Here is a 23,556-nt window from a genome sequence, read left to right on the forward strand (position 1 = left end):
AAAAATATGCCCCTTTTTATCTAGCTAACCAAATCTGGAAGAGGTTCTTTTGGCCTCCTGAGATAAAATCTGTAGTGTTTCTCCCAGAACCACATTGGGGTGACCTATCCTTATGTTATTAGGGCTGATAAGCCAACTTCCAGAGATCCTTTGCAGTCCCTTAGATCAGTAAAATAACTGTAATAATAAGAAGCCCAGTAGCTATTCCAGCCCCCTGTCCACGCTCACCTAAAATCATCTTCTGTCATAACAGTTCAGTGTCCTTGGTTTTGTATGATCAGCAGCTCCAGAGAGAGGAGTAAATGATGGGAGCCCTGTCAGGATATCCTGTCATTCAGTGAGGGAGGCTTTATTCAGCTTTCCAGTGAAAGCTTTCAGCAAATACCCTGCATTTTGGAATCTCTCCTGCCCAGGCAACCTCTGCATGCCTTATCCTTCACTCATTTAGCTTGGGGAAGACAAGAGCCCTGTTAAAAATATTTGCCTGAGAATGCAGAAAAAACAGCACCTATAATAATTATTTCATGTCAAAATTTGAATTTTCATGCTTGGACGGCTCTGAAAGAAAAAAGTCCAATTCACAATGGAAAAAAGTCCAGGGTTTTTATTATTTTTTGCTTTTTTGGTTGCAATGAAACTATGCTTGACATCACGAGTCCAAGATGAGGTAAGAAGCAGCTTTTTACATAATGGATTATTATTTGTCTGTATTACTCTGTGTTATAAACAGAACAGTTATCAGATACTGTATCTTGTGGCAGAAAAACCAACTTTTGACAGTCACTGGTGCATATGACAATGAATTATAATTGAGAGCTCTGTAATTCAGTCCTCTGAAACAACAGAAATGCATCTGTTTAGTCTGTATGAGAATTTGTCTCAGATGTTATAGCATGAGTACACTGAAAAAGTCTCTAAAACTGCCATATGTGGTAAAAGACTGTAAATTATGCATTTATCAAAAGAAATTGATTGTTATTTCTGGAAAGTCAGAAGATGAAAGCAGAAATTTTTCTATAGCAAAAATTATCTGTTCCTACTAACTAAAAGGAGGAAAAGCTATTTTAGACAGGTGAGGGATAAAAATTGAAGGAATTGAGCTATGTAAAGTGATAACACAAAACTAAACATAATTAAGGGGTTTCTAAACCTTGGGGGAAGTGGTGCATGTCATGTACAAATACTGTGAATCTGTGGAATTTCAAAACATCTGTTTTCACCACCCTTGTAGAAAGGCAGAACATATTTAGAAGAGGAAACAAAAAGACAGAGGAATTGGAAGGGGGAAAAGGAAGGCACTCAGGTGTTTTGTTGCTACTGTTGTTGGTTGGTTGCAGTTTTTAAATGGAAACATACATTGAAATGTACAAAAAGTACTGGGAAATATGTTTTTCTTAAAAAAAACTCAAAAGTAAGAATCATTAAAAAAAGAGTCACTAAAAAGTCAACTTTCTTCCATTTTCTCTAAAAAGAAAAAGGGAAAAGAAGGAATTGGGAGAAAGTAGAAATAATGTTACCATTCCAAAACAAATTGTGTTCTACAGCTGGTGGTAGAGAAAGGGCATAAGTTATTTTAATTTAAATTTTTCCTTTTAAAAACACTCAATTAATTTTATTGTTCCAAAAATGAAATTTTGTGAAGTGCCTTTCTGATAACAACAGAATTTCTTTTCAAGCTGTATTCACAGTATACCCACATCTGGGAAAAGATCACATTTTTACTTCAGAGACACCTGAAAAGCATTTACACAACAAAAGAGTTTCACTACCCAAATATTTCAGTGTTACCCAGACAAGATTTCAACAGTGCACTTATGAAAACTAAAATCTGATGACTAAATAGATGTTGAAATGTGCTTGTATGTGGGTGGTGGCAATCACATATAGTGGCTCAGAGGTTATGAAGCTAAATCTCCCTATCAGTGTCTGTGATACATCCTCACACACTTTGCTGCTGAAATGTCCAGCTGGCAAGCTGAGAAACTGCTGAGTGAGGGCTTCATCCAGGACCACCATGGGACATGTAGAAATCCTGCCCAAGGTGCCAGGGTACCCACCCAGACCAGCTGTGAGGTTCTGCAGAGGCTGCAGCATCCCATGAGTGCCCAGAAGGTCCAGGGTCCCTGGACTGTGCAGGGTTATGTTGCTGGTTTTTAAAAACCATACTCTCAATTAGGACATTTCTTACCATTTGTGAATGAGGAACTTGCTTCAACAAATACCAATAAGAAAGACTATTAAGACAACATTAGATGCAGTTCAGCAAAGACTTACTGCTTTAAAATAGACACATAAAAACAGGTTATAAAAAAAAAAAAAAACCAAAAAAACCCCTAAAGAAACAAAAAAGCCCCAAAAAAAACCAAAACCAGGCTGCTCTTCTCTGAGTCCTGTGATGGGATCAGGCCCAAAACCTCCACCAGATTTGAATGCAAAGCAAGATGTCATTCTCTGACACCAATCTGAACATACCAGCCATAGCCCTTTAGGTGAGTATGGTGGTGCTGATTTAATTTTGCCTCCTCCACACATTGTTTAATTTTGCCTTTGAGTGGGGAAGGCACTTGCCAGCAGCTTGGGAACTAACACTCCATAGGCTGATGCTGTCTCTGTAACTTGGTTTTTAAGTCTGACAGACTTAGCTTTTGTTGACAAAGCACCATTAGGAAAAATACTACACTTAGAAGGGTTTATCCTGCATTGGTTGGACATATTTTGTGCAGACAAAGCTCCAGCACAGCACTAATATGTGGTCTATTTCTTAGTTTAGCTCCAAAACGAGGAGCTCCTGCTGAACGGAAAAGAGCTGTGAGTGAGCACAAAGCTGAGTTAAACTTGTCATTTTTCAGCAATGTCGCTTGGGGTAGTGTTTTTCCTTCTTGTTAATTATTTTGCTCCTATTGCAGGTGAAGAAGCAATGTGATCAAAAGCTGCTCATTAGAATGAAAACCAAATGTGTACCTTGCTCTTTAAACCTTGACACCCAGTGCCCTGCTGGCTACACCAAAATTACCAACGGGACTGGGACACCAGACTGCAGGTATCTCCTCTGTCAGAGCTTTTCTCATTAATATTGTTCTCCAGTAATTAGAAAATGTGGATTCACATCAAAAATTCTCTAGTCTATGCAATTTTCTTATGGAACATTTAGCATTGGCTTCACCAACTCCAGAACTCAAGATGCATTCAGGGTGTTTGATGCTTGAAGTTAAACAGCAAGTGATATAAGAGGAAAATAAACATTGCTATTGATGGTCTAACAGATTTTCTCTTGACTAGAATCATTGTCTCTCCTATATTTGTTCTGTATGCTTGATATGAATGATACAAAAATATATTATAAATTTATATGCAATATTTAGGTGTTAATCTTATATCTCATATAAATAAAGTGTTTTTCACACTTCTAGATCTGGGAGTTGTGGGGGTGAAGGGAAGGAAGTGATATCTGAAAACCAATTTGACATCTTGCCATTCCAATTGGGGAAAAAAAGAGCAGCATTTTAGAGAAAATATAACTATTTTGAGCTTACTTAGAATTTAAACAACCTTGATAGTAAACAATTTTTAAAATAGTGTTTGAAATCAAAAAGTAGAGAAATGTGCTGGATTTAGGCTGGGGTGGGAAGACAAACACACTGTTGGAAAGAAACAGCTCCAAGGATCTGTTTAGACCTTGACAATCAATGCATGTGTTAATGAAGAATAAAAAAGGTAGATCAGTGCAACTAAGCCTAAAGTTTTCTTGTCTGCCACTGAAAGAAGAACTTAAAAATTTCATTTCCCCCCACAGGAGGCTTTTAAGTACTTTAAAGCGGCTCTAACTTTTTTTTTTCCACAGGTATTACCTGGAAACTAAAACACACACACTTTCTTTTCTGGGCTGTCGGCACCGTTGTGTGAAGGAATTTGAGCAACCTGAGTGCTGCCAGGGACACTGGGGCCCAGACTGCATGGGTAAGTTGTTTTGGGCTTTGGGATTTTATTTTCATACAGAATTTGAAGAGGAATAAAGTAGCAACTTTTCTTCCTTTCAGAAGCTATTGCTGTGAGAAGTTTGTTCCTCCGAGCTTGTTATAAAAGCAGAAATAAATAGCAGTTTTCAGTGAAAATTTAGGGGATTTGAAGAAAAACAGATATTAAAATTTTCATTTGCAAAGAAAAATTCATAGAAAAATGTAAAGAGCCTCAGGAAGTCTCCTAGATTTTGAGATTTTCAAAAGAAATCATGGCAGTCAATGCCTGCAAAATTATTTCATTCAGGAGGAACACCAAAATGGATTTTAAAAATTAAGATTTTCAAATCACAAATCAAATGTTTCATTTTAGGTCAAAACCACCTTCATCTGCACCTGAAATATTTCCAAATCCCTTTAATTCTTGATTTTGTGATGCAGGGAGGATCTTTTCTTTTAGCTCAACTTGAAATTATTTCTTAAACTGCCTGGGAGTGCTGGAGGCCATTACTGAAGCACGGGAATCAGGAGTGCTCCTCTCCTGCTGCCCCTTTTCTCAGGAAAAGCTTTTCAGCATATCTACAAATGCATCAAATCTCAGGTTGCCAAGATGGACATCCAGACCCACAGAGGAAGTTTCCCTGCCCAGCCAGAGTGTTTCCTCCTTTAGTTAATGGCCTCAAGGTCTGTTTCAATGTCTGTGAAGTCCTTTGTCCACAAAATAGATTTTTTAAAAAATGTATCATTTTAGCCCAAGGTATTATTTAAACACCAGTTATTTATCTACTAAAGGCAAATGGTAGATAAATAGATCATCACACCAGGGACTTTTCTACTAGAGGAAAGCAGTCAAACTGCAGCTCACAGCAGCTTCAAGAGAAGAGCCAGGCAAGGAGCTGAGTGCACAGTGTGTGCGTGGTCATGTCTTCTGAAGAGAGTCACTTGTGTGATGATTTAACCTCCCCACCTCCAAATGCAGCCCAAGAGCTCATCCTGCCATGATCAGGGTGCTCTGGGCAGCCACACAAGAGGCACCAGTACTTCTGGAGAGGGGCAGAGCCCCCTGCCCCGGAGTCAGAGCCTGCCTGCACCACTGTGTGAAGGAGGCTACCAAGGCAAGGAATCCCTCTCTTCCTTTGGACAAAATTCCTGACTCCAAAAAAACAAAGAATCAAGGTCTCAGCATTGTTTCTGCTTTCATTTGGAGGGAAAAAAAACAGTTATCTCTATGTTATCACAACCTCTGTAATAGAATATGGTGCAAGTTGAAATATTTGGAGGAAAGATGGTCCTTCCTGAGGCTGGGCAAAAATCCCTGACTAGGGGTTTGCTTTGCATTTATCATCTGATGACAAGGACAAAATTAGGTCTTAGATAGCACTCTGACTTCCTTAAATGATAGCACATGCTGAAACACACAGTGTGAATGAAAGATCTTTTGTCCCCTTCCCTCCCCACGAAGCACACCAAGCCCTCCAGCTGCACGCCAATCCCTCTGCAAAAAGCCATAAAGTCAAAAAAGAGAAAAACACAGGTTCAGAAAAGATCCAGGGGGAAAGAGCACAGCCTTTCATCACTGCCAGTATCATCCAGCCACAGGTACCACAGCTGGTGGGGCTCAGGTGCAGCAGGAGCTGCTCCCTACCCCAGCACAGGTTCCCATTCTGGGCAAATATTTCCATGGCTCCTAAGAAAACCTGGGACCCAACTGAAAGGTGTATGACCAACTGAGTAGAAAGGACTGCAAGAATAAAGGGGGGGGGGGGGGAAATGTTAAAAAAAAAAAAAAAAGCCAAGAGGAAAGATAATAAATTTAATGCTATCAAATTATATGGTTCAAAAGACTTATTTTCAAGCATTACTCACTGCTTCAGCCTCACAGGGAGTCAGGTGAAGAGAAGTATTTTAAGAGGCTCTATTTGATAACACTTGGAAAGTGCTGAATTTAAGTCCATGAAGGGGAAAAATTGCTGCTAGGTTTAGGTTCTTTTGTCCTAAATTCAAAGAATTTGGCCTTCACAGTCTGACAGCTGTTAAGAGATAAGCAAGAGCATCTCTTTCTTACTGCTTTTCAAAAAGCATCCTCAATAAAAGCAAAGGTCTGGCCTCTCCCCAGGGTGGCAGCAGGGGACTGTGCCAGCCCTGCTCCGATGTCCCAGCACTGCCTCCTGTGGCCCTGCTGTTGTAGGAAGCCCTTTATCTGCCTGGCCAAACTTCAACAATCTGGTAATTTACCCCACTGCTGATAAAGCTGTCCCTTGGTGCTGATATCAAAACAAGAGACAAGATGCAGCGAAGACAAGGAGTGTAAAGAATGCCAAGGGCAAAAATAAAACCTGCTGTGCCAACAATTTTAAAGTTACTTTTTTTGCAGGAATTACACCATGAACTCTGAGTTTTCTCTATCCTTACACAGTCAATAAAAGCATCAATGCAAATACATTTTTTTTCTATTCTGTACAACTGTTAAACATTTGCCATGAATCTTTAAGATTTATCTGTCATACGGTAGCCAGAAAACAAGATTCACTAAAAGCCACTTTAAAGATTAAAGGATATGTATTTATTCCTTTCCCTCATTTGTAGTTATTTAACCTAAATTCTCAAAACATATTATTTCAGTATGTATGAGATAAACCACACTTAAATTTTCATCTTTAAATTTATTGTTTTTTCAAAAGAAGCTTAGGCAGATGCAGTAGACCTCAGACTACATTAAGAATAAATTAAAAATATTAGCATCTGGTATAAAGCCAGAGCTTTCAGTGGAATTAAGTGCACACATATGCACATCCACTTATTTGCTCATCACTCTATCCAAATCAAATTTATTCTTACTAAAATTTCCACATTACTTAAATACTCTCAATCAGGATTAATTTAGGCAGGGGGAGCATGAATCCAGTGCTGGTCATCCCCACCCACACAGAACAAGCTCTGAGACTCTTTATAAGTAATAAATCCACTAGTAAGGTACAGCAGAGTACCTGTGATGCCAGTGGGTGTTTGATACATTTAGATACCACCTGCAGCAAAATTATGGTACTTAATGGGAATTCTAAATACAGGAAGGAAAGGCTTATGGAAGAGAGTTAATACATCATTTCCAAGGAGGGGCAGGACAACTGTGAAAATAAGGGTAATCCCTACAGGAGAGAAAACCTGACAGAATGATCTGACCAAAACCCACTGTAATATACATTTCCTGTAGGCAATCTTTCAGTAAAGATTTGAATCTTGAAACCTTTCAGACAAAACAATTAGGCTATTTTTATTATAAATGTGGTAGTTTTTTTCTTATCTCATCTTTCTGGCTGGGGTTTTTGTTCAGACCGTCTCACCTTCTATACTGCTGCCTGCAACCATGGTTTTTAGCACCAGAGGCACTGAAGAGCATAACACACCTTTGGCACACAAGTTTGACCAGTGACCACAGCCCCTTGGACAGGATTTGATTGTTAGATATCTAGCTATTTCAATTTCCAAGATTATTTGAATCAATTATCACAGTCTTATGAAGGTATCAGGGAAAAAGAAAAAAAATTCCCATGTAAAGGAAATGCAATTTTTGGTGGGGGGGAAAAAGAGGGCTTATTAAACCCTAACTTGGCATCAAATAAAATCCTGAGAGCAAATTATCAATCCATCAGAGTTACATCAATACACAGGAGTATTCAGGCAAGCTCCACCTGTGCCAGAAAAGCCAACAGCTTAGGGTGTGGCAGACAGAGGTGGATCAGCAGGAACAAAACCATATGGTACTTCAGAATAAGAGAATTATTTTCTGTTCAATCCTTTGACCACAGTCACTAGCCTAAGTTCCCAGACAAGAGAGGGTGGTGGTCTCTGCTGATGCTAAGATTCTAGCGAGGAAATTCAGGCAGCTGCAAAACAGCAGCTGTGCCCCAGAGTCCCAAAACTCAAAACCCTGCAGCTGCCAAAGTGGCCACCTGCGTGCAAGGGGAGCGCAAGGGTCAGAGCAAGGTGCCTGATGGCTCAAACATTGTCATTTCCAGCGTGCCCAGGAGGAGCTGCATCACCATGCAATGGGAGAGGACGCTGCTCACAGGGCATAGCTGGGAATGGAACGTGCACTTGTCAGGTGAGTCTCTCTTTGAAACGAAAAACAAATAGAACAATAGCATGTAAGCTGTCCTAAGGAGTAATGTATGCTCTGCTCTATAAATACATTAAAGGGAAATGTTCCAGAAGCAGCAGTGATGATCAGCTTGGAGTTCATTTTTTTGCTTGGATTGCATTAATCTTTGCACTCTTATTCTCCAGACTTAAGTGTGTTTGGGTGAAATTATTATATTCTTTCACCTTGCCTTCCTGAGACAGGTGTTTTGAGTTCCTCTGCTTTTTTTAAATTGTGCTATTACTTGTGACTTTTTTGCCCTAAATAGAAAGTACTTGTACATGGGGCTATGCTCTCCATACATTGTTCCTTTGCTGAGAGTGCAAGGTGTAGTGCTTAACCTCAGGCAAATAGATTTTTAATAAAAAAATTCAAATTAACCTTTTTTACCTCCCCCTCTACTGGTTTATCCTAACTTTACATCAAAAATACTCTTCTGGGGACATATGAAAAAGTGACAGAGGTAGAAGCAGCCAGAAAATACAACCCAATAATTGTAAGCCTGATTTGGACACTAGGCTTGATTATTGTACTTTATTGTTACCTTGATATTTAGAACCTCTGATCTACAAATTAATTGAACATCTTATATCTTATTTGAAGATATTATATGAAGATCTACAAATTATTTTTTAAAAATATGTGGGGGCAAGATTGTTCAAAAGACAATGTTTTCTAGATTGTGGTAGCTATTGATTGAAACTGTCATGTTACTTTGTTTTGGCAGCAAAAGATGCTGTTTTCAGCCTGCTAAGCGTATATCTGTCTGTATAGAGCTAGATGAGAAACTTGAATTTTGATTTCCATTGTGTAATTCACAGAAAGGATTTGGTGGGACAGCCTGTGAAAAATGTGCTGAAGACAATTTATTTGGTCCTGACTGCACATCAGGTAAATTTGCACTTGCTTTATTTGATTAGGGAAAAGAAGGGAGTGAAAGCGGCATTCAGACTCTAAGAAATCCCAGTGAAATTGGTGGAGGGCCCAAAGAGTTCCCAGCAAGAGCTGCTGTCTGCCTCAGAGAACACAGTGGGGAAAGGAAAGAGAGCTCTTTGCTCTGTTTTGTGCCAGGGAGATATACAGTTCTGTCAAAAGTGGGATAAAGGATGTGCTTACTTTAGTTTTGGGGTTTGGGTGGTTGATGAATTCACTGATTAGCCATACATCTATCAGAAGTGGAAGTCTGAAGGAGCAATTGAATCCACGTACACTTTCTAAAATGTTTATGTATCACAAGTGTATATATGCATATAAAATTTTCCACTTTTGCCTGTTTCTTAATGGTCTCTGCTGTTTTACCTTCCTGACCCTTGCTGAAAATGACACTGAAAAAACAGAAAACTGCCTGAAAAAAAAAAAAATAGTGTTATTCTTAAGTGGTAATAGTTGTTTATCTCAAAGTAAAACTCCTTTCCTCAAGATCTACATAATTTTACTTTTGGGGAGTCTCAAATAGTCTCAAATAATCTGTGTCAGTCTTTCTACACTAATCCTACACTACTGCTGGCTCAAAGGCCCTTTTTCTACCAGCTGTCCACTGGATGCCAGTGTTGATACATAGAAATGTAACTGAGCCAGCATTTTCATGAAAATAGGGTACTTGAATGCATTTACTATCTTAAATGTAATTATGTTCCAAGAAGTTACTGGAGGATTCAATTACATATTAATTTAAGCAATATTTTACACTTCAGCTGTCACATATTTGAGCTCCTTTAAGTGTTCTAAAATGAATAAAATATAAACAATGTTCATTTGTGGCTGCTTTTCAGTAATACCTTAGACATTCCTGGTTTTTATATTTTGACTATTAACATAGGTAGGAAGTTGTTAATTAATTAGTGCAGATGATTTGCATGAACACAAGCTGTTTTTAAGGGGAAGGGGATATGCTACACCACTGTAGCTTAAGCATGAAGTCAGCAATACAATTCTGTACCTCTTTTGGACTTTTCCAAGTGTAACCCTAAACGTCCTTTTTAAAAAACATCATTGCCATAATTCAAACAGTTACAAGTATAAAGCTTTTTCAGAATACTTAAGGCTTCAAAAAAAATTTTTAAAGGGTCTCTTAGTTGTCTGGACTGTGAATGCATCACCTTGTGTGCATATTGTCACTGGGTTTATAACCAGAATATAACCAGAAATGAGAGACTATGGGAAGAGAGAAGTCTGAGACCTCTACAGTGATTAATGATGCTTTTAACTAAATAAATTCTGTTTAGGGAGCAGGAAAAAAAAAAAGGTCTTAAATCTCATCTCTTCTTGAGGTTTGTGAGAGATATAGAGTTGAAGCAGAACCAAGCAATAGGTTAAGCATTACTAAAGAGGTCTATGTTACACATTATATCCAATTTTGGCTTCAAGTTGTTTGTGAAGTTTTGCAATTTTTGACATTAGCAACAAGTCCGTTTGGTGTTTACAGTGTGTGTTCTGCAGATTTTCAGACTTGGGGCTGTTAACAGCCTTCAAAAATGTGTGTGTTATTTACTGATGCATGCAACTGCAAGTACTGATCCCCTCACCTATAAATTCAGGCCCTCAGGTCAGAGCTTGGTTTGGCCAAAGCTGCTGGCTAGGACGCACCTTGCTATGAGTAATGATGGCTTTCCAAGCCCCATCTTTGTTCAGCAAAGCAAATCCATTTCTCCCTGTAGTTTGTGGCTGCGTTCATGGAGTGTGCAACAGTGGAATTGCAGGGGATGGAAGCTGTACTTGCTTGTCTGGATACAAAGGGCTCCGCTGTGACCAGCGTAAGTAGCATTTTCCACAGGACATGTATTCAACAGCTGTGATACAGGTGGACTTGGTGAGGATGAATGGGTCTCAGGTTAGTAATGCAAGAGCAACCAAACATAGACTGAACCTTATTGGTTTCTCTGGGTCTGGATTGAAGGCACTTGAGATGGGAGTTTCATGTTTGGACTCAGCTGTTTATTATTTCTTAGCAGCAAGGCACAAAATGGCTAACGATTTCTTGCTACAAGGTCTTTTAAGACTAAACTATCCACTTAAGAACTGACACCTGGATTACTGTCCCTTTTAACCCAGCCCGCAATGCGGGCTTTTCTGCCCAATTACAAAATGCCACCCAAACCCAAGAAGAAGGAAGAAGAAGCATGCAAAAGAAACCCAGGATGACACCCTGTGCCCTCCATCTTGCTTCCATCCACAACATACTAAAAATCCCAAAACCTAAATTTCTCACCAAGTGATGCACCTGCACTACTCTCTATAATCTATTTCACACTTTTTGTGGATTCCATCAGTCTTGAAGTCTAGGAAACTTTCTCCATGAATGAGGGTCAAAGTCAGTGCTCCCCTGGGGGTCAAGGGTACCCCAGAGCAGAGAAATATTCCCGGTTCCCTGGGTTTCCACAGAGCCTCAAAGCCTGAGAGCGTGCAGGCACAGCTTAACCTGTCCCCCTCTGTCCCTCAGCCATAGCCGAGTGCGAGGCGCTGCGGTGCCCGGCACACGCCAGGTGTGCTGCCTCAGGGGAGGATGGAAGACAGCTGCAATGCACGTGTCTGCCCGGCTTCCATGGGGACAGTACACGATGTGAACGTGAGTAATTTCCATGTCTGCCCCAGTTCCTTAAATACACCACCATTAGTGTTGTAGCTCAGATATGGAGTTTGCTTTTGAGCCACATCTCACCATGTAATTTTTCTCTTGGGTTCATATCCTAAAGCACAAACCAGGTTCCTTCAGGAAGAAACAAAATCCTAAAATGTGCTTTAGAAGCCCATCCATCCAACCTAACAAGTTACAGTCCATGCAATCAGACTAAACCTAATCAACTCCCTTGACTGGAGTTGACCCGGGTGGGTACTGGGTCATCAATGCTTACAAATCCACTGCTGTCATATCCTTCTGCTTGGTACAGTCCAGCCTCAAAGCTTGCTTCCATAACAACAGCAACCAAGTGCTTTTATTTATTCAGCATCCATCCTGTGACAGCTCAGTTCCATCAGCAAGCACAAACTCTACAGGCAAGTAAAGTTCATTTTAGCTTTCCTGTTTTTCATGAAACAAAGCTGATAGCATCTCAGCTACAGGTAAAATCTACCTTAGATGTGTCTTTATAGACTCAACTTGCTATTCAATGCCCAAATTAACTTCACAAGAATCCAGATTTTCTTTTCCCTACTCACTTTATGTCTTATGGTACCAGTCCGTCTTTCTAGAATAATTGCAACAAAGAATACTGTTTAATCTGATGCTGGAAGCACAATTTAGAAGAGGTTGGCTCACATCAGTCTCAGCTGAGGGGAAATCAAGGGAGAAAAGACAAGTAAACAGTGAGAAGCACCACTTTTTAGGTGTCTCCAGGGCATGCCATCTTCTAGATACAACATTTGCTTAACCGTAACCAAACGTGGACACAAAGGTGTGAGAAGATGCTCTCCAAGCATTGCTTGATCTTGAAAAGGAGCAATCAATGCTATTGCCTCAAAAAAATAGTTCATTGAAATAACTAGTGAACTTCTAGTGCCATCCTGAAAGCAGAAGAGTGTGGAAGACTAAAGTACTTGCTGGACAGTTTTCCATACAGCTGAACCGATGACATTAAATTGTTTAACTACCGGAAAGAAAACAGTGAAGGGCTATTGTATTGAGAAATATTTTCCAACTGATCTGACATGTGCTTGAAGCTTGCACAGACCTCATACCTCCCACCTGACCTTCTCTAGTTAAAATCCACCAGAGAACAAGGAAATAGTTGTGATATTTTAATGAGCACGTTACATGCTTTAATCTGTTTATAACTCAATTTGCCAAGTTAAGAGATCATTTCTGCTCAAAAGCAAACAGTTGGTTGCTATGTTAGCATAAACACATTCCTCCCTTCCATCTCCACGCGGCCACAATACTTCAGACTTGGCTGTTATGAAAAGTTTAGTCTGCCCAGGCTTTGTTTGGCATGGAGGTGCTCTGGTAAATCCTTGTCTCCAATTTTAGAACTGTGGGCAATGATTCATTTACTTCACTTCTTTTTTACAAGCTATCAACCCGTGCTCCAAAAAGGTCTGCGATCCTAATGCCGACTGCGTTTACCTTGGGCCAAACCAGCACAAATGCACCTGTGGAGAAGGTTACACAGGGGATGGTCAAATCTGCCTGCCCATAGACCCTTGTCAGGCAGCACACGGGAGCTGCCCTGCACAGTCCAGCATCTGCATCTACGATGGTCCAGGAAAGGTCAGTGTAACTGCCCAAGCAGAAATAATGCTTTCTCTCCAAAAAGAAGGCATTGGGGGTATGGAAACAGCTCCCAAGAAAATCAAATGCTATTCTTAGCTTTGCCATAAGCCCTACTGTTGACCAGGAGGGAGTCCTTTTAGCTCCTCTCTGAAAATAGGAATGGCAATAGTGTTGTTTTTTTGGGGACTATTTTGACTCTGATTTGCCTCCCCAAAATGCAGGCAATTGAAATAGATCTTCTCCCAGGTAAATTTTGTCTCTCTGACACAGGGGACTTGTAGAACCAGCAGGGTCCTTATACTGGTACCACATAAATCTAAATTTAGTTCATTTAGGAAAGAAGCAATCTGAGTCTTTGAAAACAATCAATGAACAGCACTTTACAAAGACTACATATTATTCATGGTGTTGGCAACTGGCTCCAATTTCTGTGTGTAAAACTTGCACCACCAAAAAAGCAAGGCTTCAGAAGGCCTGGTTTGCCTGGACACCCTGAAGAGCCAGAAAGGGACTTGATTATTCAGGGTTCTTTTGCAGTTCATGGTCATGTCTCAGTGAAGTGCAAATGGCTGAAACACAGGCTGGTGTGTACAAATATAAGCTTTATATTTGTGTCTGAACTCACCAGGTGATTAACACTATGTTCAAGCCGTCATTTCAGAAATTATGCTGAAATCCACAATTTGTGCACAGCTAATTTTCTCTCCCCTCTCACATCCTTCTAATTTAGTCCCACTGCGAATGCAAGGAGCATTATACCAACTTTGTACCTGGGAAAGGCTGCAGCATGATGGACAGCTGTGAAACAAGCAACCCCTGCCACAAAAAAGCCAAATGCTTAACAGTTGCACCAGGACAGATTACGTGAGTCTTTTTGCTTATGACATTTTCCCACAGTTTCTCCCTCCTTCCCCAGTTAATAGGCTGCTAAAACAAATCCTGTAGATGGACACCTCCTGAAATTATCTTTAATGGCTTCTTTATCAAGGACAAATCACAAGATTTAATGGGGTGGGTTAGGGTCATTAACACAGTGATAGATTTCAGCAGGCCATTTGCTAATACCTATTAAGTTTTATTTTTAAAGCACTCAGAGGTCATTTCTACACTAGTAAATAAAAGGACCAAAACCTCTTTTCTCTTCCTCGGGGCAAGCAGCATTGTCTGTCTCACAGCTAAAGTCTCTTCCAAAACAGAGTAACTTTCTCTTGGCAGCAGTCCCTGGCACATGCTCTCCCTTCAGCTGTGCCTGGGCACTGCCCGGGAAAATGCTCCTTGGTGAGGGCCAGAAACACGCCAGGCAGCATGCTGAAAATTAATCAGCATTAATTATGGGATAGCACTGGAGCTCTGCCTCTTCTGAGTCTACTAATTCAGACACAACCAGGGGATCTGCCCCCCAAGCTGTGAAAGCAGCACCAACCCCAGCAGATTCCTTAAAACCTCGAGTCAAGCAAGTGGGAAACTGCAAAACCTCTGGCAGATTTGGCTTTTGCTGTGCAGAAATATGTTGCATGGATGTTAGGAAAAAGGCACAGATGGCACTAAACTCTACAAAGCTCTCTTAAACCACAGAATTTGGCTTATGTGTTTCTATAGCCCAGTGATGGCAGGTACTGGGTTAAAGAGCCGTGCCTTAAATAACAGCTTTTGGGAGCTGAGAAATTGAACATGAAGGACAATACGGGCCATTTATTGCAAATTAGGAACAAATTATCACCTAGATCCAGAGACAGAAAGCATTCTCTCGGGAGAGTATTCTCATTACCAGTCCTTGTGCCATCATGTAGCTTTCCCTGGCAGGGTAATACCAGCATCACTTCTGCATCAGCTATTGTGCATTTCAAACAAGTTTATCTAGAATGCATCACTTCTGCATCAGCTATTGTGCATTTCAAAGAAGTTTATCTAGAATATCCCCTGGCTCTCTTCTACAGCATAGTGTGCTACTCAAACTGCTCACTACAGACTCGCACAACACTTAGTATTGAGTGCTACCATACTGCACAACAGCAGCTGAAATTTTGAAATAAAATTCCAAATCAGGAGCTTTTTTCCCTAATTAGTCACTGTTTCAGCATTGTAAAACAATTTTTGAAAGCTGAGAAAGTTTTGAGAATCTTAGAATGAGAAAATAAAAAATTTATTACTGAGGATGGGACAGAACAATAAAAATTCTCTGCACATCATTCATTTAATGATATTTAATGGCAAAAAAAATACAGAAGAGTAGAGCAGGATTGAAATAAAACTTGAGCTAAGGAAAATCTTTTTATGAAAGAGGAACTTTAAAAAGAAAAACATTAATTTGTAAATGTGGGCACAAAAATAGATTCTGGTAAGCGGCAGACTGTATTTTGGCTGCATCTCAGATTTTAAATGCATTTTGGGAGGGCTTTCTTGGTTATTTTTGTTTGTTTGTTTTCTAAAACACAGAGCTGTAACAGAGACCACAAAACTGCATTGTTTCCTTTATATTTTTGTTTTGTTTTGCTTTTTTTAAGGATACAGTTGTGCTATTAGCTTTCCTCACACAGAACAGTTCTACTTTCTCCAGAACCAAATTATTTGTACAGGAATAAATCTCTCATACAGGCAAGGATGTAAAAACTCAAACATTTGATTTGTGAAGGTAACACAGCAACCTCCTCAAAAATCACAATTGCCTATGTCTTATGTTCCCATGTAGATTTTTCCTGAATGAGTGCTGACACTTTCTCTGCTGTTGCTTCAGCACAGTAATCACGTTCAGCCTTGCCCAGGAGCTATGAAGCTCTAACCAGTGCAGAGTTACACTGCATATTAGATCATAGCCTCTCTGGTTTCCAAGGAGAGCTGCCCTACTGTCAGTTAAACTCTATTATTTTCTCTTAATGCCACTCTTATTTTCCCTCTAGGTCTTCAATGTAGAAATTAGTAGCTTCATAAACCAAAACTCTATTATAGAGGGTTTTGGTAAAACGGAGACAGAAAACTGGGCTTTTCTCTTCCAGAGAGATAGAGTTTTTTCTTCCCTGAATAAGCTGAAGTGGTGACAGTTCCCATCTTTTCCCATCCTGCTGGTCTTCCCCATGCCCAGCCACAGAAAGTCAATTCCTCCATCAGAAGGAGTGAGGAAGCACACAGATTGAAGGGCTTAATCCCATGCAATAGGTGCTAATCTGTAATTGCTCAGTGCTTTCCTTTGGCACACAAATCCAAACTGTGTCACTTGGATGCCCACTCAGTTATGAGCAGTATTGCCCTCAGGAGAGAAGTTTCAAACCATGCAGGCATTTCTGCAGTTCACTGTGCCCCCAGAAACAATAGCCAAAAAAAGTTATTATGTTTAAACACCTTCTTCTTTATGAACATTGGATGAAAAAGAGAGGAGAGCTTTATTTTGAAACCTGGATCTGATTTGTGCCATAATTCAAGGGTAGCTCCTTTTTTCTACTTTGCTATTTCTCAGCTCCTTTGAAGCCTCAGTTGTTTTCTTCTCTGATCAGAAGTAGAAGGGAGCGACCTACAGCAATTCAGCAATATTTGCCCCACCAGAAAAAAAATGGATCAGCTCCCAAGGAGCAGCTGTTCCTCCCTCCCAGCTGTAAACCCTTCATCCAGGCTCCACAGTCATGCTCTCTCTGCTCAAGAGATCCTCTTAAAAAGAAGTGGATTCACCCTCAGAATAGCATCCTAAAAATGTAGGTTGCTTTTAGACTGCCATTTTTACCCAGGATCAGAGTCAAAGCCTGAGACTCTTGGCCAAAATTTCAACACTCCTCTGAGCCTGTGTGCAGCTCCCCAGACTGCAGGGACTTGTGGGGACTTTCCAATAATACTGCTCTCACTGGAGAAACAGCTGCAGCAGACCATGCATGGGAAAAAGGAGAGGGTCTGGCATGTGGCTGGAACTGCTGTGGGGTGTTAGTGGCAGGGGTGTGTTCCTAACACCCAGCACATGCAAATGAGTAATTACAGAAAGGGCATCTTTTGCTGACATGAAGCAATGTTCCTTCTCCAGTGATGCCATTAGGAAAAAATATCCAGAGAGATGAACCATTGTGGTTAGAGCTTCTATGAATATTGAAGGTGCTGCAGACTTAATTGGGAAGGGTACTGTTAATCCAGTGTCTGTCTGTCCATCTCATGGGCGCTGTGACCTGAGTCTGCTTTAGGCACTCAGAGTACTGGGTCAGGCACACCCCACTGGCACCCCCACAGGCTGGAGTCCCCAGGACACAGACAGGGTGTTACATATGAGATGCTATTTACAGAAGAGAGACAGCAGCAGCAACACATACCTCTAAAAAACCACAATATTTTGTGCTGCAGCAGAAAATAAAAAGATAATGTTAAAAGTACAAGTATTAATGCCCACAATGATGGCATTACTTAAAGGGCAGGGTAATAAACCACCACTTTTGCTTTGTTGAAAGGAAAAAACTTTTTCTACAAAACCAGTGCAGCTATTCACTGATGAGCTGCTATCACCTCCCTTAACTCCCATAAATCTGCCAAATCCCATGTCATGAGTGAGCACTTCACAAAACAGACTCCCTGCTGCAGGAGTCACACCTGGCACATTTATGCTCTGCTCTGTCCTCACCCACAAACAGGGTAGGTTCTGTAGATTTCTGGGCTCCAGCAGCCACAACACTTTTGGGAGCAGAGGCTGCACATGGCCTCTATTCACAGGTCCTGCAAGACGGACACTGCTGGCTCCTGGCCCAGCTAACAAGAGCCCACCACACGAGGCAGCAGCCATCCGTGCCCCACACACTGACTTCACAGCAGGCACAAGCAGGGAATTACCTACAGTGCACCAGTGCTTCCTGGAAATGCCTTCAGGGGAGCAACAGGTGACACCTGGTGCCAGTTTATTGCGAGGCACAGCTAAAATCCCAATCCTTTCCCAGGTGCACGTGCCAGGGGGGCTCCGTGGGGAATGGGTTTGTGTGCTATGGGAACATCATGGAGCGCCTCCAGGAGCTGAACGCAGAAGTGGGAGGACAGTGGCAGGGCAAGCTGACATCCAGCCTCTTGCTCATGGGTGAGTAACAGCACAAGCAGAGCCCAGGGGGCTGATCCTGCCCTGTCTTCCCCCCGCAGCATGACAGCACATGTGCTGCCCACTTCAAAGCCCCTCAGACCATCTGAAGCTGCTCTGCTCCCCACACTGGGAATGCAGACTGCAAGAACTTCCAGGCAGAAGTGCTAAACATGTTCCACAACCACTCACACATAATTCAACATCACCAGTGGATTTTGCACCACAGTGTAACAAGTGGGATTACCCCACTTCTTCTCCCTGCCCCCACTGTTTTGGACAAGTGAGATTTGGCCTAGAATGACCCACACTAGTCTATCACAAACACTGGCATTCCCAGTTACCTGGTGAACTGAACAACCCAACAGCCTTCATCATCTTCTCTATGGCCAAAAATCTTGAGGCATGAACAAACACTGCTAGAATTAAGCTGGATCTTTGACTTAAGCTTGTAAATGTGGAGGAAAAAATCCTTCTCTTTAATATAATTTGCTCAGTCCCACGGAGCCCAGCAATTAAAGACCATGAATTCCTGAACAGAAGGAATAGGAATCCCCTGTAGCTGGCCAAGGTCCAAACCTGGCAGAGCCTTTCATACTGAGTGCTGAAGATCAATATCCATTGCCTCAGCACTGAGAGTTCAGTTGCAGTTTCTCTGTGCATTTCTCCTCACATGTCTGCAAAGTGCCCAGCATGCTGAGTTAACAACAACCCAGATTTCATGTGCTTTGGTTAAGTTTTGGACATCAATGTGCCACATGATCTACTTGCCAGAAGCTACCACTAACCAGGTTAACTTGAAATATCTTGACTCCACACCGATGTCTTTCAAAAGCTAAGAATTTGTAGATGTTTTGTAGGACAGCATATTAATTTTGAGATACATTCTCTGTATAATACACCTGTAACGACTGTAAAGATTTTTTTCAGTTCTGATTTTATACCTCTAGAAAAAAAGCTGAATATCAGAAGTATTTAATGCCTTCAGCTGCAGAACCAGTGATCTCTCATGCTGCTGGCCTTGGATACAGAAATAGCCTCTGGGTAGTAAATGAATTCTAATTAACTTTCAATGCATCTAGTTTTGATTACCAGTGGTGTGGTTGCTGATATTTGCAGTACCAGCAGGTTATCAGCTGCATATTTCTCACCCCATGGAGACTGAATTGATTTAAATCAGAAGGCTGTCTTCCTGTAAGGACACATCCCCAAAGAAGCTGCTGGTTCTGTGTCCTTGCTCTGTCCTGCATGCCACAGAATCCAGGCTGCCGGAAGCATCCTGAATGTTTTGCCTCATTTTGTGTCAAATATGCAGCAGCACCTGGATTTCACATCCCATCTGTCTCTCATCTTTTAATGGCTTGTACTTTAGAACCTTAAATTAATATTTAATAATCAGATACTATTGTTGCTTATTCTCCCTTCACAGCTTCTCACAGTCCCTTTGGCAAATGAGGTTTTTCAATAAGCATTTAAACTTTTTTTATTCCCTCTTCTCACAAGAAAATACCTATGAATGGCAGCTGAGCACTCTGGGACCATTTACTGTGCTTGTACCAACAAACAAGGGACTCAAAGGCACAAATGTAAGTAAACATGAGAAAAGGTTTCACATTTGGGGGATTTGGCTTCTGCAGAAATCTCATCTGCGTTGTGTTTTGATTCAGCAGATATAAATAATTTGCTCTAGTCCACTTCCAGTCACATTTAAATCTAGGGCCACAGGCTGCATTTTTCCTACTTTAAAGAAAAACAAAATAATTTGGTGAGTTAGGGAGAGCACTGTCACACCCCAAGCTAAGTTTTGGATTGTCTTACATGACCTTGCTCAAAGTCTTTTCACTCAGTTGAGCCAGGGGTTGAACTAAGATCAGAATTGTCAGCAGCGAGGCCTGCAGGTCACCTTTTACGTAAGGGAGATAAAAAATAATGGCTTTAGTTAAAAAAAAAAAAAATAAAGAGACTGATATGTAATTAGCACCTTCCACTGACACCAGGACAATTCTGGAGGCACCTGCTGCTCATACAGGGATGTAAGGATACAATGTGAGCTGAACCAAAACCAAGAGAGGTCTCCACTTTTTTCAGACTCCATCACCTTGCTTCATGGTAAAATACATAATTTCAGAGTGTAAGAACTGAAGAGAACAAAAAAGCATTCACCATGATTTTGTTTTGTTTGGTTTTTTTTATTTTGGGTTTTTTTTTTTTTTTAAGATAAAGCCTGCATTGAAATAAATCTCTGTTCCTCTGCTTTTCTAGGTAAAGGATCTTCTGAAAAATAAACAGAAAGCCCAGTACTTCATTAAACTCCATATTATTGCAGGTCAACTGAACACCAGTAGCTTGAATAATGCTAATGTAATATATACTTTGACTGGCAAGTCAGGAGAGATGTCAAAGGGGGAAAAGGTAAGTGGCCTTTCAGCCTCCCACAGCAAGGATAGTGCTCTCTGTTCCCCCCATGAGGAGCAGGAAAGCTCTAGCTGCAGGGAGACATCAGGGTGAAGAGAACTCTTGGATTAGGAAAAACCACAGCCATGGCCATGTACTACAAAGAGATCAAGTCAAACCTAAAACCTCACTGGCATCAAAGATCCCACTAAAACCAGCAAAAAGTTACCCTTAGTCATTTGTCAGCACTGAGTGACTTGGCAGACCAACAGACTGGTCTAAAATGTTTGCTAAAATGATGTTATCTTAAATCTGTAGGTATGACCAACAGAGCTGGGGGGCAGGAGACGGGTGTTAAGAGAGCCCAGGTGAAGTAAGAGGGGTCAGGGGGAGAAAAAAAACACAGAGTTTATGCTGGAAACCTGTGAACACTGCTCCCATGGAGCAGACACTGGCTGAGCTGCAGATCCCACCTCCCACGGAGCATCAGCAGCCTTGGAACCTGGCAGCAGATGGAAGTCCCAGCAGAGAGAGAACATGGGGCAATTAACCATGGGAAATCTATAGCAAAGTCCAGCAGTAGCCCAGATTACCCCATGTCAGTAATCATCAGGGCACTGTGATCCCACAGTTTAAAGAAACTTGTTGTCTGTGGATGATACACTAGATTTTATAATCTGAAATTATTGTTCTTGGTCCATTATGTGTCTCTTGATGGACTGGGCCTCTGTGGAGGCTGAAATCAAGTCGTTCTTATGTTTTGCAGTAGCTCAGTGGCATCTGAGCAGAGATATCTGTTTTGTATGTTCAGTAGTACACACTCCATTTGTAACAGGAAAATATCCTTGCTGTCTGAGCCCTGCTTGTTTCCTGGAGGCTTCAGTACAGTGCAGAATCAGCAACAATTTGTTGTTTTAAATGTACATTGAATATAAGGAAATGGTTTAGAGTCCCACAAGATTATAGGAGCAGACCTTTCGAGTACAACAATATTTTAAATCATTTCCTGGCAGATTTTTATTACTAGCAGTCACCACAACACTTTCAGGTATGCTGAATTCCCCTCAGGGGCTGTCTCTTTTTCTCTTCTGAATTTTGCTGTCCTGAAGCAAAAGAACATGGTCCTGATCAAAAGGATTTTTTTTCCATTTCCTTGATAAGCATTGGAAGCAATCTTCAGCATATTTCCCAGATTTAAATTTTTTAGCTGTTGGCAACAGGAAGGGGTCTTAGAGTACATTCAGCCTATGTACACACTCTGCTGTCATTTCATAATAAAGAATTCACTATCTATTGCCTGGTTTCTTTCAGGATAATCAATTAAGGATTAGAATCCAAGGAGGAAGGGGGAAAGGAAAAATTTTGCAGGGAGATATTATTGCTTCCAATGGAATTTTGCACATTATTGACAAAGCCATGGACAACGTGGAGCCAACATTTGAGAGCAGCAAAGAGGTGAGCCATAAGTTACAGACATGCCATGTCAAGCTTCCTCTTAAAATAGTCTCACATGAGGTGAATGTGAAGGAGGGTGAGTGACAGAAACCAAACAAACTCTACTGAGCCATTGCACATCAGCCCACAGAAGCAATTTTCAAAGTGAAAGGTAATGACACAGTTCCACAGAAAACAGACATTCACCCTTCTGCCAAGCTGGACCGTGGAGGGTTTGGATGTTCTCACTGCATCTGGTTGGTTCCTTGGAAAACTGGCAGTCGTGATCAGTGAATTTCACTGAATGCCAGAATCACACACTAAAAGAAGGGACATCTGTACCAGCCAAGACTTGTGTTCAAACTTTCAATTCCTCTCCCCAAAAGGCTAATATTAAAAAAAAAAAAAAAAGTGATTTTAAATGCTTTGGGTTTTTGGTTCCCAGCTTATCATGCTTGCTTAAAATTTTCCTTCCTTATGTTGCATTTTTCAAGTATTTTACTCCTCTATCTTTTTTTTTTTTTTTTAACTGGGGATGAAGAGATAAAAACCTTTTCCCCATACACACACAACTGTGTTTCCTGTGACCACCCAGTATCTCAGGAAAATTACAAAATCTACCTATAAACCAGAATAGCACCAGGAAAAAAGTGCTGCCATCTCAGTCATTTCTAAGCATCATCATCCCCTCAAATTCAATGTATTCAATCTGTAACAACTGAGACTCATGCAGTAAGTCAAGAAATGTCTCATAAAAGCTGGCATTTATTTCATATTCCCAACTAAAACAAATGTTACTTTTATCCTATTTCAGAAAACGATAATGTCATTACTTCAAGCTAATGGAAGATACAGCCAATTTACATCTTTGATAGAGGTAAGAATCCATTAAAGCAATTACAAAAGGCTAATTTCAGATATTCTTCAACATTAATATGTAATTTCATTTTTATTTTTAAATCAAAACAGAAAACTGGCCTAGGAATGGATTTACAGCAGGACAACCAGGCTTACACAGTCTTTGTTCCAAGTAACAAGGCTCTGAGTAATATGAAAGCTGAGGTTCTGGATTACCTGCTTTCTGCAGAGGTACAGTCTTTCTATGAGGCAAATCTTTCTCAGACAGCAGATAGACAGGAGATTCATACATGCATAGTCCAGTGTTCATCTGAATTAGCTCCTATGATCAAGGTTGAAAGCCATCTCTAACAATTAAAGATCAAGAGAGGAAGAGGATGTGGAGTCTCCCATCACATGGAGGGATGATCTTCCTCTACACCAGCCCCCCAGTCCTCTGCTTTTACCCAGACATCACAGCCTGGACAGACACTTGTCACAGCCCCAAAACCTCTCCTGAATGCATCACCCTGGGTGGCAACAGTCAAGGAAAGCAGTTGTC

General features: G+C 40.9%; 1 protein-coding gene across 5 annotated transcripts in view; it reads left to right on the top strand.

The window, feature by feature from the left end:
• Positions 1 to 351: 351 nt before the first annotated feature.
• STAB2 (stabilin 2) overlaps positions 352 to 23,556 on the top strand; it is a 77,663-nt gene continuing 54,458 nt past the window's right edge. For all 5 annotated transcript variants that reach the window (XM_038155042.1, XM_038155044.1, XM_038155043.1 and 2 more), the window contains exons 1-15: positions 352 to 667; positions 2,907 to 3,040; positions 3,842 to 3,957; positions 7,973 to 8,058; positions 8,916 to 8,985; positions 10,752 to 10,847; positions 11,534 to 11,659; positions 13,101 to 13,297; positions 14,031 to 14,164; positions 18,199 to 18,332; positions 19,833 to 19,915; positions 20,592 to 20,741; positions 22,035 to 22,178; positions 22,972 to 23,034; positions 23,127 to 23,246. In XM_038155042.1, the coding sequence (XP_038010970.1) occupies positions 584 to 667; positions 2,907 to 3,040; positions 3,842 to 3,957; positions 7,973 to 8,058; positions 8,916 to 8,985; positions 10,752 to 10,847; positions 11,534 to 11,659; positions 13,101 to 13,297; positions 14,031 to 14,164; positions 18,199 to 18,332; positions 19,833 to 19,915; positions 20,592 to 20,741; positions 22,035 to 22,178; positions 22,972 to 23,034; positions 23,127 to 23,246 (1,737 nt within the window). In that variant the 5' untranslated portion in view covers positions 352 to 583. The remainder of the gene's footprint in view (positions 668 to 2,906; positions 3,041 to 3,841; positions 3,958 to 7,972; positions 8,059 to 8,915; positions 8,986 to 10,751; positions 10,848 to 11,533; positions 11,660 to 13,100; positions 13,298 to 14,030; positions 14,165 to 18,198; positions 18,333 to 19,832; positions 19,916 to 20,591; positions 20,742 to 22,034; positions 22,179 to 22,971; positions 23,035 to 23,126; positions 23,247 to 23,556) is intronic.

Source organism: Motacilla alba, chromosome 1A (genome assembly GCF_015832195.1).
Source record: "Motacilla alba alba isolate MOTALB_02 chromosome 1A, Motacilla_alba_V1.0_pri, whole genome shotgun sequence".
NCBI classification, from domain to species: domain Eukaryota; kingdom Metazoa; phylum Chordata; class Aves; order Passeriformes; family Motacillidae; genus Motacilla; species Motacilla alba.